Source organism: Macrobrachium nipponense, chromosome 11 (assembly GCF_015104395.2).
Source record: "Macrobrachium nipponense isolate FS-2020 chromosome 11, ASM1510439v2, whole genome shotgun sequence".
Classification (NCBI taxonomy): Eukaryota; Metazoa; Arthropoda; class Malacostraca; order Decapoda; family Palaemonidae; genus Macrobrachium; species Macrobrachium nipponense.
In genome coordinates, this window is record NC_061087.1 from 3,395,687 (window position 1) to 3,410,686 (window position 15,000).

The following is a 15,000-nucleotide window of genomic DNA, read 5'->3' on the forward strand; positions in this document are numbered from 1 at the left end:
AGGAGAAGTTGACCAATATAAAACATAAATCAGCACGTTGAGCTGGGAATTGCGAATCCCTCATACCCACTTACTTCGGGCATACCATCGCGACACTTCAAAGGTATCTACAGTTTCGAAGAAACCAAAAGTCATACGGAGCACTTTACCGAGACGAAAAACTTTACAATAAAAGCAGAACAACTTATATCAAGACAAAATTATCAACAGTTATACTATTGAAGCAGAAACTGCGTCAATTTCCGTACTAAATCCAGCTTCTAAGCCCACTAAATGTCTGGCAAGATAAGAATCCTTTTACGAGAGAAAAGTTAGTCTTCCTGTTCCACTTTTTTTTTTTTCTATTGCAAGGGCCACTGAAACGGGCAGCTTAATGCTAATTCCATCTAGGCCATTGAAAACTGTAAAGAAAATGTTTAAGGAAAAATACTGGGGTCTAAGCCTAGAAGTTATGATGGGAGCAACTCGCCAAAACACCTCACTTTCAAGTTATCACTTTCAGATGAACCATGATTCTCAAAGGATTAAGTATTCTCTGAGCGTGGAGTTTCCAAGCAGTGAAACGAAACAGCGACTTACCACGACCCTCCGGCTGTCGAATTTCATGACATTGATAGTGATGATACCATCAGGATTCGTGGTGAAGTTGGAGCAGCCGCCATCGAAGCACGCCTCGACAAGGGTACCACCAGCTGGGCCACCATCTGGGAGTTCAGCTCGGACCTGGGGCAAACATTCAATGGAATACTTTCGAAATAATATCATAAACTAGTAACGATTCTACGCAGAAAGTTTCTGCCAAATGTGCTTCATTAAGATAACAAACTGTATAAACACATCGATAATTGCGAAATAAACTGCGTATTTCTGTGCTACAAAGTTCTACGATACTTTCCTGTGAATAGTACCATTTTTTCATGGAACTTAGAATAACTTCATTACGAGTCTGAGAGCCGATAAATGTCTCTACCAAACCATTTACAATTAGGATAAGAGCTGAAGCATCAATTCTAGTACTACCAAATAAAATATATAAATGATTACATAAAAATCTCACCCGAAGAGTGTACGGAAGGTTGTACTTCATGTATCGATCGTTGTAGACGGTCTTGAAACTAACGGGAGTCCTCGATACTTCGATGCTAGAAGATTGTGTCATCTCAACACCGGTACCTTCCTCAGTAAGCAAGGCTCTGACGGATACTGAATAGATACTGCAGTCGACAGTTCTCATATCCGAGTTCACCACTTCGAACTCCTTACATCCACTGAACTGAAGAAGAAAAAAATACAAGAGACACGTTCATCGTAAGGTAAAATAGCAAAACTTGTTCACAAACTAACAGCGGGTGGTTCACAATTAGACAATACTCACTGCAAACTTACATAACTGCTCGATGGTAGAGGAACCCTTTGTGCACAAAACTGTCACAACATTAACCTCCATCTAGCAAGCACTTGCTTGATTCTCCAATGTTGAGACTTTCCTTTTCAATCTCTTTCATGCCATCTAGCCAGTACATTTAATTAAGATTTTACTTGGAGGACGAATGGTTGGTGCAAAAGGTGTTTAGTTCGGAGACCCAGTAATGGAACCGTTTGGTTACTCAGGATGTCAGGTGGAAGGAGGAGATTGATTGATTGATTGTGGGTTTTCTGGCGTCACAACTACCAGGGTCACCGACGCCGGGGAAGGGGAGAGAAGGATCAAGAAAGTACTGGGCAGATGTAGCCAAAGAGGTAATATCGGGATAGAACGGCTGTAATATCAAGGAAGTGCAAGAGTGTGCACGATACTAGAGGTGAATGGCGCAATGTGTGTGGGGATTCGATGAAAAGCTGATGAGCCCTCTGTGCAAAGATATAAAGTGGCTAATACTGCAATGTTTTTGACGCAGAGGATCCATCCACATCTCAGAAAAATTGATATATGAATGGTACAGTCACCACTGTATTATTGTGTCTTCTCTGGAGACATCCCTTGTCATGAGTGCAGGATTATATATATATATATATATATATATATATATATATATATATATATAGTATATATATATATATATATATATATATATATATATATATATATGTGTGTGTGTGTGTGTGTGTGTATGTATGTGGTATGTGCCATGCTTCTAGATATAGACACACGCACACATACACACACACACACACACACACACACACACACACACACATATATATATATATATATATATATATATATATATATATATATATATATATATATATCGAGTCTCTAGTCAAAACATAAAAAAATGAAAATGGAGAATTTAGCTTACTGTTTCGTTCCGTGTTATGGTGGTGTAACATTTCTTCTGTCCGTTATTGCTGATTCTAACAGACAACTCTCCACTGACTGGCTGCCCAAAAGTATACCTGGAATTAATGAGGATTGTGGCGTTGATTGATGTAGTAGTTCTGAGACTGAAATTTCCTATTTATTTCTAAAAGAATTATATTCAAAATTACATAAAAGTCTTTTTTACCGACTGAAGAAACAATAGTAACGGAAGAAAATTAATAACTTAAAATGAAAGACAACGAATACGGTATTTACTGTGGTAACGACTATGAGATAACAGGAACATACTTATCAGAAATAGGAAGATGAAGACGGCAATGAAGAAGAGAGTGAAAATGAGAAACACTTACTTAGCACAAACTTTGAAGGAGAAGCCGGTATCACGTGACAAGACGTACTTAGGAGACTCGATCGTCACCTCGAACCGGGGAAGAACATACTCCTCCACCTTGAAGTTGGTCGTTTCCTCTGATAAATCTTCATTCTGGACGTGAATTCTGTAAGTACCCTGCAAGAACACAAAGGAATTTCACATTTAAGTTATATAACAGGTTGGGGCGAGGGATTCAAACAGTCGCCTTCACTACAACGCTTGAATTTCCACAACTATAAAAGGAGTGTAGCGTTAATGTCAGGATGGCCGCACAAAGATATCGTTTATTAATATAATTTATTTTACGAAGCAATATAGGGTATGATGTATATAATACAGTATAGGTGAATCATTTGAGGAATTTACGGAGATAATGAGAAATTTACTGTATTTTGCATACTATGTTTTTTTACGTTCATCCCAAGGAAAGCTCGGCGATGCATCATCTTTAGCACGGTCTAGACCGTGATCTTTAGTATCAGCCATCGGGGATGAAAGCAAAATCATAAACAACAGACAGCAAATACCCCGCTATCTCGGTAAATTTCTCAAATTATCTCACCTGTACTGAATTATATGCACTCTTTTCTATGTTCTTCAGACAAGAGATTATGCCAACAGACATTTACCGCAATATAATAGCATTGACTCTAATGCTAGATCATGAATTGAACTGAATTTAGAATTTAGGCCAAAAGACCAAGCACTCGGACTTATGAGGTCATTCAGCCTTGAAACGGAAATTGACAGTAAATGATTTGAAAGGTGTAACAGGAGGTAAACCTCGTAGTTGCACTGGGAATCAACTGTTAGGAGAGTGGGAAATAAGATGGAAGAAAGAGAATATGAAACGAGGTACAGTAAAAGGAACGAAAGGGGTTGCAGGTAGGGGTCGAAGGCACGCTGCAAAAAAACTTAAGTAATGCCTACAGCGCATCCCATGAGGTGCACAGACGGCACTACCCCCGTACAGGGAGCAACACCATTAATACTCTTTTGTTTCAGTACCTCTTCGGGCTCCTCCACCAGCGTCATCTCCAGATGAACCAGGCCGTCCGAATTGTCGACATTCCTCCACTGTGCTATCCGTGTTTGTGAGGGTGACGTCACCCACACAATAGGGTACTGTGAGATGAGAAGAAATACTGTTTTCTAAAAGTTTTCTCATACAGTAGATGACATTCTCAAAACTTGTTCTCGAAATTCCCACATTTCATTCTAGCTCCTCTTCTCTTATGTAATAGTTTAATCATTACTGTGAAATTATCTGAGACTACATACTTGCTGCCTTGCTGAATTTGTGGGACATTAGCATTCTGAAAACTTCTTGTTAATTTTTTGGCATATTTTCTATAATTCCTAAAGACTATGCAAGTTTTTTTTTTCAGATAATTTACGCCTAAGTTCAAATACTCTTACAACCGATGTGATTGTATGTGACAAAAATTTATACTCTAATTAATGTTCGCTAACCGGTAACAATTAGCTCATGCAAATTGTACGCATATCTCTACATTAAGATGATATGGAATTATATGATTTTATTAAATGGATTTATTCATTGGGTGTCTGGGGATGGTATATTCCTAGAAGAGGGTTTCCCTGATTAACTTATGACTATGCAATGTTTTTGTGAAATACAACTTTAATAAAGACAACCATATTACTACAATTATAGTCTTGGTTGAAGAAAAGGCACAAGGTACTCGAGGCAAAACAAAGCAAAATGCTACCTTCCCCTGCATGGGTGGGGGGGATGGGGGGCGAGTGTTACGGAGGGTATGGGGGCCAGCCAATAGAACACCTGCACTCCTGTGCATGTAAGGAACCAGAGCGGAGCGTCTTTGATAATTTTTCACATCATTTTAAAAATGGCACTTTGCTTTGCTTTTCTTCTGGTTGCCTCAATTGTGATTATAATCAGATGCACAAGTGGTTAATCGCCATGTATTATAAAGTTTTCTTTTAAAAATTAAAAAAACCAGACACAAAAGATTAATATAGACCTTAAGGTATTAGGCTCTAAAGACTGACATTTTCCTCTGTGCCTCGGTGAATTCCAATCACTACATATGAAATAAGTGAGAATCATAAACATCCTGCTTCTTACATTCTTTGTCGATATGTCCATGAAAGACCCAGAAAAAGTGAGGATCCTAAACTTCACCGTCTGTCCAGGTTGGTATAAGTACTTGTCTGTCTGTATGACAGTCACTTTCTTCTGGTTTTCAACTTCAATGTTCTCTGTGTAGTTGACGCTGACTCCAGCTATTTCCCCCAGGATGTTCAGAGATGCATCGTGCAGGAAATGTTCCGAGGTAGACGAGCCCATTTCTTTGCAGAAGTTCTTGCGTCCTGGAATGTTTGGATGATTAAGTGTTCTTTTATGGACTTGATTAGAAGATAACTCTTTACTGATTGATTTATGAATGTCTGGTCTAGTGACCAGGCGATGAAGCCGTTAGGTTATTCAGCACCTCAGTACGAATACTGTATAAGAATTACTACTAAAAACATATAAAATAAATAAACTACTATATATAACAATATATTAAAACATTCCAATATCTTTCATGTAAAAGATAACTGTAAGCAGCATTTCTCAATTATACAATAGGGGAAGAACAACGTCAACAAAAGCGTGTTTCGTAGATGCTTTGGAAAATTTATCATATAGAGAAATCGGTACAACAACACTCATTACTTATACGTTGGTTAGCGCATTTAGTCCATAAGACTTAAGACTCACCAGCAGGAACGTCGATTGTCGTTGTGGGTAAGACGACAACTCCCGCGTCTATATCTGGATTTTCCTTTCGTTCTGAGTAGGATATGTACCTTTGTCCAACCCCGCTGAACGTCAGTTTCCCGGCAGGAGCTGTGTTGTCATCTACAGTGATGCAGACTTGCATCTTTCCACCCAGTTCCAAGGAGTTTGGTATTATAATCATGTAGCTTCTGTGGAAGGAAACATTTGTTTGGTAAAAGATATAACGGTGAATATATGTCTCGAGGTTTCATAACAGGGAATATTGTTAAAAATAAGGTTTTCGTAAACTTGTCAACTATTTCAGTTCCTGTTGACAGTGCCATGACTGGGCTAGTTATGGGAATTGGTTTGGCTTCAATAACACTTCCTGTCAACTTAATTCTCTTAATTATTTTCAGGGAAAAAAATTAACTAATATGACGTTCGGTAGATGCTAATGGGAATATGGATAGCGAGTATTTTACATCTTCTGCATCGTCAATACTCCAGTTTACTTTTTTAGGCGGATCATTTCTGCACCCATTTTCAGAGTCACAGACTTCTCGCTCCTCTCAATCGCATATATTTCTTTTCTAATTATGCGTCCTTCCTCCTAAAAATGGTGTGATTCCAGAGGTTATTAAACTTTCGATTCTAAGCTTGTCTTTTGAGAAGATGGAGCTAGCTGCTACCTACAACAGTCGATTTACTAAGAGTCTAGTAATTCACTAATGCAATCAAGAGGGCATAATGACTTTAAAAGCAACTGCTGAAAAACCAGAAGGTTGTAAGCCTGACACGGCCCACCTTGTACCACCCTTTTGCGAATGAGAAAAACGTGCAGATATACGTACACACGCACACACATATATATATGTGTGTGTGTATAATTATATATAATATATGAGCTTGATGGCGCAAGCTACACTGCACTGGAACGCAGTGCTGCCCATCGTGTCTCCCCTACCCTACCAATCCCCTACCTACCCCATCCCCAACCAGGCCGGACGCACAAGTTTGTAGGAGGGTGGATGTCTCCCCTACCTTCCCGATCCCCGCTCCAAAACGTGGCAGACAAACAGGTTTGCAGGAGGAGGGTGGATGTGTCATGTCTCCCCTACTTACTATGTCACCAAACGTGGCGGACAAACAGGTCTGCAGGAGGAGGGTGGATGAGTCATGTCTCACCTACATTCCCGATCCCTATCTACCCCGCCCCCACCCGCGGCAGAAAAACAAGAAAGACCACTCGGATTTTATTATTATAGATATATATAAATGCTATTTATATATTCATATTTATTATATATACTATAGTATATCTATATATTACATACTATATAATCAAATGACTTCTTGAACTAGATTTATATGAAAATTAATAGATGTGCATTTTCATAGCTATGGCGTTTTAGTGCGTCCTCTATAGAACTCCGGTAGACGAGTTCGAATCCTGCCACCGAAGGTTGAGTTTTATGGTTATATCCCGCTAGGATGTAGACTTGCCGTGATAAGCGTACTTAAAAAGAGTGCGAGGAAGTCAAGACATCAGGAGACCATTGTGGCTAACATGCACTATATAATATATATATATATATATATATATATATATATATATATATATATATATATATATATATATATGTGTGTGTGTGTGTGTGTGTGTGTGTGTGTGTGTGTGTGTGTGTGTGTGAGTAAATTAATTCTGTTAAAACATGATACATCTCAAGTATAAAAAGCCCACTTAAATACTCTGGTTTAAAGTCCTTAGCATTGTGTATGTACGCATATTACTTTAGTGAAGACGATCGAAGTTTTGCGGGCTTCGCTTAATTTGAAATTTCTGAATAATCGTCTCATTTTTAGTATAAAACCGGGAGAGAGAAAGGTGGGGTGGGCAAACAACAGCAAGATCAAGCAGTTTTCTACATCATAACTGTATGTACAGACATCATTCATGAGTATTCATCATGAAATAAGTTTAGTCCATAAACTTGAACTTGCTTAGCAAGCTAATACACACAGACTCAAATGCCCATATTTGCTGAGAGGCAGATCTAAAGGCCTGTCCACACTAGGAAACATTGTTTGCTAAGTTTCTTTGCAAACAATGTTTCCTAGCGTGGAGAGGCCTTAGCCAAACAGTTTTAAAGTCTCCAGTGAGCAGAAGAAGCAAAGAACACTGTGCTTCACACAACGTCCTACAGACCGAGTAGTATGCACAAATATGACCAATGTCAGACCTTTCCATCCACATTTGGACGTGGGGGAACCAGGCAAAGGCTGCCGATGACACGTAAAGTAGACCTATGGGACTTACCAACCCCTAATCTCCTCGCTCGTAGAGGAAGTAATGTCATATTACCCGTGGAAATCTATCAAGGCCTCTGCAGAGTCTAAACTTGGGGTCACTCCAATGGGAAGTCAATGGAGACCACTCTGCTACCTTGACCCACAATACAGAACCACACATAAATGAAAACATTTGCAATATAGAGTTGGGTAACGAATATTAAATAAAATTAAATTAAAATATCTGAAAAAATCATACAAGGAATATTTTTCGAGTGTCTCAAAGAAAAAGAACTCAGGCTTGAAAGTCTAGAAAGTCTCAGCGCAGATTTGAGTAAAGCCCAAGGTTTGGGAACTCTGTTTATATGGTCACCATTTAGCGCAACCCAACTAAATTTGATACATGCCACAATCAACCAACCTCAAATAGAGACAAAAATAGTACCAATATGAATTCTATATCGTTAAAGACATTACAGAAACTACGTACCAAGTCTTACTATTTCCTGCATTTGCCAGACTGATAGATCTTTGTATGCTAATAATATTAACAATAATAAGATCTAATTTTAGTACGATGGCCGAAAATAATATTACAACAGCAATAAAAGCAGACGGTGACCCATGCTGAGAGCTCGATCACGAATTAAAATTTTTCTAAAAAAAAAAAAAAAAAAAAGTAGGTAAATTAAGAGGCGCATCTTTTTTCAAAGCGCTCTTCGTAGTACTATTCAGATAATGAAGAACCCAGAAAAACCGTGGTAACAACGATCTTAGTGTCATTTTCGAAGCAGTAGGGCAATATTGCACTAAGGAGTTATCAGTGGCTGCCCCGCCTATCATTATCCGTACTCACCAGCAGCCGATTTCAAGTGCGTAGTAAGGTCAACTTGTCCTTAACTCTCAGAATGAACGTGTGAGCTAGCGCAAATCAAAACTTATTGCTAGGCAAAGTGATACACCGTAAATGCTTTGTTCTTCTTGTTTTGTTATTTCATTCAGTGCTTATGGAGAAGGTAAGAAAAACAAGTACTTCATATCACCGCAAGGCGTGTTGTTACGGTTGCTGTTTTTTATTCCCGAGATAAAAAGCATTGTATGGGCGGGGGGTGGTGGAGAACATAAAAATCGAAGGAATAAACAGCTAAGTAGAAATCAGGAGCCATGGTGCCACAAGACAGAACTTGACGGGGTCTATTTCGGTTTATCCTTTTCTGAACTTAAATAACTAAAAAATACAACAACAAAATAAAAATGAAAGCAACATGATATCTAAAACAATAAGTATAAAAAATAAAAAATAAGCAAAGGTAATCTAGCAGCATTGAAAATAATTATTAATTACTCTGTTAATGATAAAGTCTAGGCAAGATTTGGCCTATCCTGCCTCTCTTGGCAGTGAAGGGAGAGACACTTAATGAACCCTGCAAGCCAAGGACTGCCGATTTCCTTACAATAAATGTAGGAAGAAGGATGTTACGCCTAGCCTATAGAATAGAAAACAAATACCTTTCCCCAATCATAAAAAACGAATCGAAAACAATTATGGTTGCATTAATAAAGACATAAACAAAAATCATGAACTTAAAAAAAAAGGGTACCGTAGCTATCTGCTAAGGAAATGGCAAAGAACTGCACTAGGTAAAAGCAAAAATGAAGGCAAAAACCAAGCGAATGAACAGCGTTCGAGAATGGTAAACATCCTTGGTCAAAGGGACAAATGAATTTGATTGTTGCTAGAGATTTGGCCCTGAAAGGACGTTGGCATGATTCAGGCACAAGGTTACATGATTTTTTTTTTTTTTTATCACTGAACAAAAGTAAAAAAAAAAAATCTACAAGGGGTGCAATTCATCAGCTTTTATGTTGCAAATAATCCTTAATCAAAGGTATTCTTTTTCTAAAGCATTGACGTCTGATATACAAGAATACAGGGAGTTCGGTCAGATAGACCAAATAGATCACTTGGTCATTAATTGAAAGAGATAAAGAGCGCTAAGTAACGTCAGGGCTGTAGGAGGCGTGGCGTCGGTAGTGATCACTAACTTGCCACACTGAAGCTGGAATTAATGCACTCGGAACACTTGCAGTTTTGGTAACCATATCATAAATTTGTTTTTCAACAATTGGCAAAGGTAAACGTGGAAACTGTGATATACTATTTAACTCTACAGCCTTTATCTAACTGAATGACCGGTGGTGCCAATATTGGCGGCAAAGTGACGGACGATATGCATGATTTCAGTTTTGCCAACAACTACGAGTAACGGCGACATGAACGCACAGCATCTTTAAAGTTTCGGCCTGATGCATAATTATACAGTACAAATTAGGTTCTTCCGATAAACTAAAATCTCCACCGTCTTACCCTAAAGCTCCAGAAAAGAAGAAGGCTACCAATAGCATGGACCCCATCCATCTCGTTCCAGTCCCCATCATGGATGACCTATCTGGGATCACCACCAAAGTCAACGACGCCACCCGAGCGACTGCAAGTACAGACAACGAACCACCACTACTTATGGAGGGATGGGCTCCCAGATGTTACTAGCAGAACTAGACCTATATCCGCTCTCGTCCGTCAGTCACGCCCACTTGAAATCAGTAACTGTGATTATCTTTGTTTTTATGTATTCGTTACGTCAGTAAAACGGCTTTCATTCTTCATAAACCCTGAAATGACTTATTATAATATTGATTAATACTCAAAGGAATAGAGTAGTACCTACCATTACACTGAAGCCTACATGACATAGAGAACATTTTCTTTTATAAAATTTTCGAACCAAAAAACAAAGGAATAAATGAACACCATTTATCAAGACTAGAGGGAGCGCCATTTTTGTGAATTGCTGCTTACTTTATTTATTGCTTTCTATATCACAAAAAAACCAGCATAAGTGAAAATACGAACCTTCATTTTCCCGTTATGGCTTCACAAAACGGTCTGTTTCTGAATCTGTCGCAAAAATTGTGAAGGGCGCTAGGTCTCTTTTCCCTATTCCCTGGCCATGAGAGCTACTAACTGATTGCCGGTGTGCCTAACAAAATCCTTAAGAATTCGACGTCTATTTATAATACTGCTTACTTTTTTAGGAGAACTGAGATAACTATTGTCCATCCAAGGTAGGAACCCCGGCCTCAAACCATCGCACTGTCAGCAAATCTACTTTTTAATCGTTTGGGGGGAAACCAGTATTTTGTATTTAGCGACATCAGTCATTCGAGAACATACCCGCCTAGGTATTATGGCAAAAACGCACGAAGGGGAAATCCTGATAGACAAGAAACATTCGCATAGAAGTCGACATACAAAATTATTTTTTTTCTTTCTCTCAACCTGATTATCTAATTATATATATATAATATATATATATATATATATATATAATATATATATACATATATATATATATCATATATATATATATATATAAATATATATATATATAATGCCTAATATATATTAGTAAGAAGTTTGTCCCATCTTGATTATATGAAGTCACTCCATTATTGAGCTTATCTTACGTCCTGTTGTAGGTATGTAGTATTGATTCCAAATATTATTTGTAAAAATAAGTTTTGCCATTGTTTACATTTGAATTTATTTTCACTGAAAGATCCATATGCATCGCCCATTTTCTTCCATGCACCGGAATTGAACACTCGTAAATCTTGCTCCGTCGTCAGAATGGTGAATCACGCGGGGTACTCAGTCTAATATTTGTCAATGTTATTTCGCCGTGAGATAAAGATCTTATCGGATAAATTGCTATCGCAACTGGATTTACCTCGTCTTTCATCGAACTGGCGCTTAATTGGTTGAATTTGATATCTACTTCACTGTTTACTATGACACAAATGTAATTTTCTTCTCATTGTTGGATGCATAGTATTTTTTTAATCTACTGTTTTTTGTTTTTAGCGACAAATAGGATACATTCACTTAACGAAACGCGCAATCACAAGAGTGATAAGACTGGAGAAAAACGCCGACCTGACTGATAACGAGATAACAGCTTCCTACATGTTTTTTTTACATTTTTTACAAAAACATTTGAGTGCTTGAGGAAGTCTTGTTTCAGAGGAGGTATAACTCTTATGAGGCACTATTGTCTGTTGCTTTCATGTTGCAAGGTCTGAGGCATGAGTAAAGACTGTTAAAGGAAAGCGATTGACTCCACTTACTTTTCGAAGTCAGTATTATGAAGGGCTCCTGCCTGCAAAGAAGACGAAAGCTATGATAACCTTCGTAAAAATGGCTGCTTTTTTATTTTACTTTATTTCATTTTATTTTTTATTTTTTTATCACCATCCTCCTCTGTATTGTTGGGTCATTGCCCAAGGAGGGGTGCAGGTACTTTCAGTGAAAAGAGCAGCGTCGGAACGCGGATGTTACATCCGTAGAGTTACCAAAGCTTGACGTGTGACTCATCAAGCGCAAGTTATTTGAGTTTCGTCGTTGTTCCCTGACGACACCGACCCTTCTATATCTTCGTCTTCCTTCATTATTCTACTACTGTTGTGGATACTGGTTGTGATCATTTCAACTTTAGTCACCGTAACAAATACATTACTAACTCGTGATAGCATAAACATAGCTTAGTCTAACAGTAACATCTTCATCTGCATTCACTAGGGTGAAACGATTTCACGTGAAAGGCCCAAGAGCCGCACCTAGATGGTAATGAAAACTTTGTTAGTTCGAAACAAAAAGTTTCTCTGACATAAATCAGATTTTTACCATATGTACGAATAATAAACCAAAGTGATGCTGTCTTAATCTTCTTCCTCGCTGGAACTATAATAGAAGTTCGTTGCCTACGAAAATAAACCGATTAGTAGCGTAAACAAAATAATGTCGTACAAAGTCAAAGATAACCTTAGGTTTTTCAAGGACTATTGAGAAACAACCACAAACAAGATTGGTTTAATCGCCAGGTGACATTGCTTCACCACCTGTCTCAAACATTTCCTTTGCTTCCTGTGCATTATCTGTCTCGTGTCGTTTAAGAATAGAGATAAACGCAAAACGGTCTTGGAAGATTGAAATATCTGTAGGACGCTTTCTGCAATAACAGTTCTGAGAAAATAAGTTGCTTTCAAGACAGGATTGATAAATACGGAGAGAGAGAGAGAGAGAGAGAGATGAGAGAAGAAGAAGAGAGAGAAGAGAAGACGAGAGAGAGAGAGAGGAGAGAGAGAGAGAGAGAGAGAGAGAGAAGAAGAAGAAGAAGAAGAAAAGAAGATAGGGGCCAGAATGCAGTTTAAATTTCTCTTAGCTTTAACAGATTATAACTCATCTGTGTAATTTATATCGTACATAACACGCGAATATTGAAAAATAAGAGAAAAAGAGGAGAATATGAGCAACAATAAAAGTACATGTTAATTCAAATCACACTTTAAAAGTATATCTCTCTTTTTTTTTCTTATGATTCCTTCTAATGAACTTGCTTGCTGATGGAGTTCCTTTTTCCAAACGTTCTCTTGACTTCTGCTGTACCGTGCTTAGAGAAATCTTTTATAACTTACTACCCATAACATAAAACTCAGTTTATGAACAACTTGAAAACGCAGAAGCAATACCAAAGCCTTGCACTGCAGTATCAGAGTGTCCAACAGAAATAACATCCGTTCCATGGAAGCTGAACGCGTCAATTAAGTCGATCGGGTAATTCCAAACCTGTTTGCCGAACACCAGTTAAACTATTCATCACTTCGTTATCGTTGTTATGACGTCAACATCACTGTTCTGGATGTTGTGGCAGGCGTTCCTGCCCTTTGCGCATGTCGATTCTTAGTATAACCAATATAGATGGCCTTTTCGGAAGCAACACTTGGCAGTGAGCTCATGACGAGGAATCATTTAGTTACATGGACCGTAGGACTACTTCTGTACCGCTTTTCATTTATAAAACCTTGCCATTAAAGAAGTCATCTAATATTAAGCTTCTCGTTTTTTTATCCACTGATGCAAAGCAACCCTTTTGTCAGGCGGTTTAAAAAGAGTAGTTACTAGTTACCGTGGCGTATACATTTCAAGGGTAAGTAACTGATACAGTCAGAATTCCAAAGCTTTTAAATCTATCGGACCTTGTATAGCAATACTGAACTCGTAAGGGCGAAAGGTCTACTCTGTGTTAATTAAGACCCTTTGCCTCTCACGCCATATTTATATGTCCCCGATTACTTTCGGCAAAGATTTAACCTCACTCCCTTTCGGGATATGTTAAAATAAACATTACAAAAATATCAAACGAAAAATATAATTATAATAATTCATGTTGTGGCATAGTAGAAAGAATCCATAAAGCTCCTGAAAATGACAGAAAAATAAAACTGCTTCGCGGTATTGCATAGTTTTGTCATCGAAGAAAACAAATGGACGGTCGTGCAGGGTTATCGAAAATAATGAAGTTCGTAAAACATTATGGCAGCTTGATATAAGTTCAATTCCTCCTCAGTCAGCCAAATTTCATTTATGCAAATACTTACAGGATAAAAATCAATCAATCTTGCTCAATCAACGAGTAAATTCAGTTGGCCTTGTGTCAGCAAGAGCCCTCACCCAAGGCACCAGTAAGTTTGGTTTCCTGCAGTATGGGCAATGTCTATCATTCATGATAGCAAGATAATATGTTTAAGGGTGAAAATAAGCCACAGTTTTCGATAAATATATTAATCTCTTGCATACATGAAAAAAATTTTTTGTAGCAAAATAAAATAAGTATAACTATTTTACTTATCAAGTAAAATATTGCGCTTTTCTATGGTGTTTTCCGTCTAGTCTCCTAGTATTTACTCGCATTATATGTCTAGTCTTTCATTGATGATTAATAGGTCTTGCAAAAGTACACTTTGGGCAGCACAAGGGGCTGGTAAAATGAGAGGAGGCACGTCTGTAGAATTACCCGGTGGACAGATAAGCGGTGTAGCTACGTATATACTTCCTCACGGAATAAAATGGGTTTCACAGAATATCACAAACTGGCTCGATTAAATTTTTAAGACTCGTGGAATGAAAATTCACAAGATATTTTCTTAAAAAGAATGAAGCTGATTGTTCAGTTCCTGTTATAAACAAGCCATTTTAAGCAACCTAAGAATCCCAGATAGCCTGTGATGTAAACAGCTGAAACTGAACTTGTAAACAGACAACTGTGCAACTATAAACAAACATTTTTTTTAAACACAATGATAACTCGAGCTGACAAACCAAAGACCAATATCATAAGTATGAGGATACTGTCAACAGAA

General features: G+C 37.9%; 2 protein-coding genes across 3 annotated transcripts in view; both read right to left on the reverse strand.

Moving 5' to 3' along the window:
* LOC135217094 (alpha-1-inhibitor 3-like) overlaps positions 1 to 10,273 on the reverse strand; it is a 39,057-nt gene extending 28,784 nt beyond the window's left edge. The window contains exons 1-8 of the mRNA XM_064252818.1: positions 10,109 to 10,273; positions 5,449 to 5,657; positions 4,810 to 5,054; positions 3,708 to 3,824; positions 2,677 to 2,834; positions 2,304 to 2,400; positions 1,058 to 1,273; positions 580 to 723 (exon numbers count right to left, since the gene is read on the reverse strand). Coding sequence (XP_064108888.1) covers positions 580 to 723; positions 1,058 to 1,273; positions 2,304 to 2,400; positions 2,677 to 2,834; positions 3,708 to 3,824; positions 4,810 to 5,054; positions 5,449 to 5,657; positions 10,109 to 10,179 — 1,257 coding nt within the window. The 5' untranslated portion in view covers positions 10,180 to 10,273. The remainder of the gene's footprint in view (positions 1 to 579; positions 724 to 1,057; positions 1,274 to 2,303; positions 2,401 to 2,676; positions 2,835 to 3,707; positions 3,825 to 4,809; positions 5,055 to 5,448; positions 5,658 to 10,108) is intronic.
* Positions 10,274 to 14,404: 4,131 nt separating this feature from the next.
* LOC135217172 (uncharacterized) overlaps positions 14,405 to 15,000 on the reverse strand; it is a 19,860-nt gene continuing 19,264 nt past the window's right edge. For both annotated transcript variants that reach the window (XM_064252996.1, XM_064252927.1), the window contains exon 8: positions 14,405 to 15,000. This exon is cut by the window's right edge and continues 502 nt beyond it. The gene's annotated coding sequence lies outside the window, so the exon portion shown is untranslated.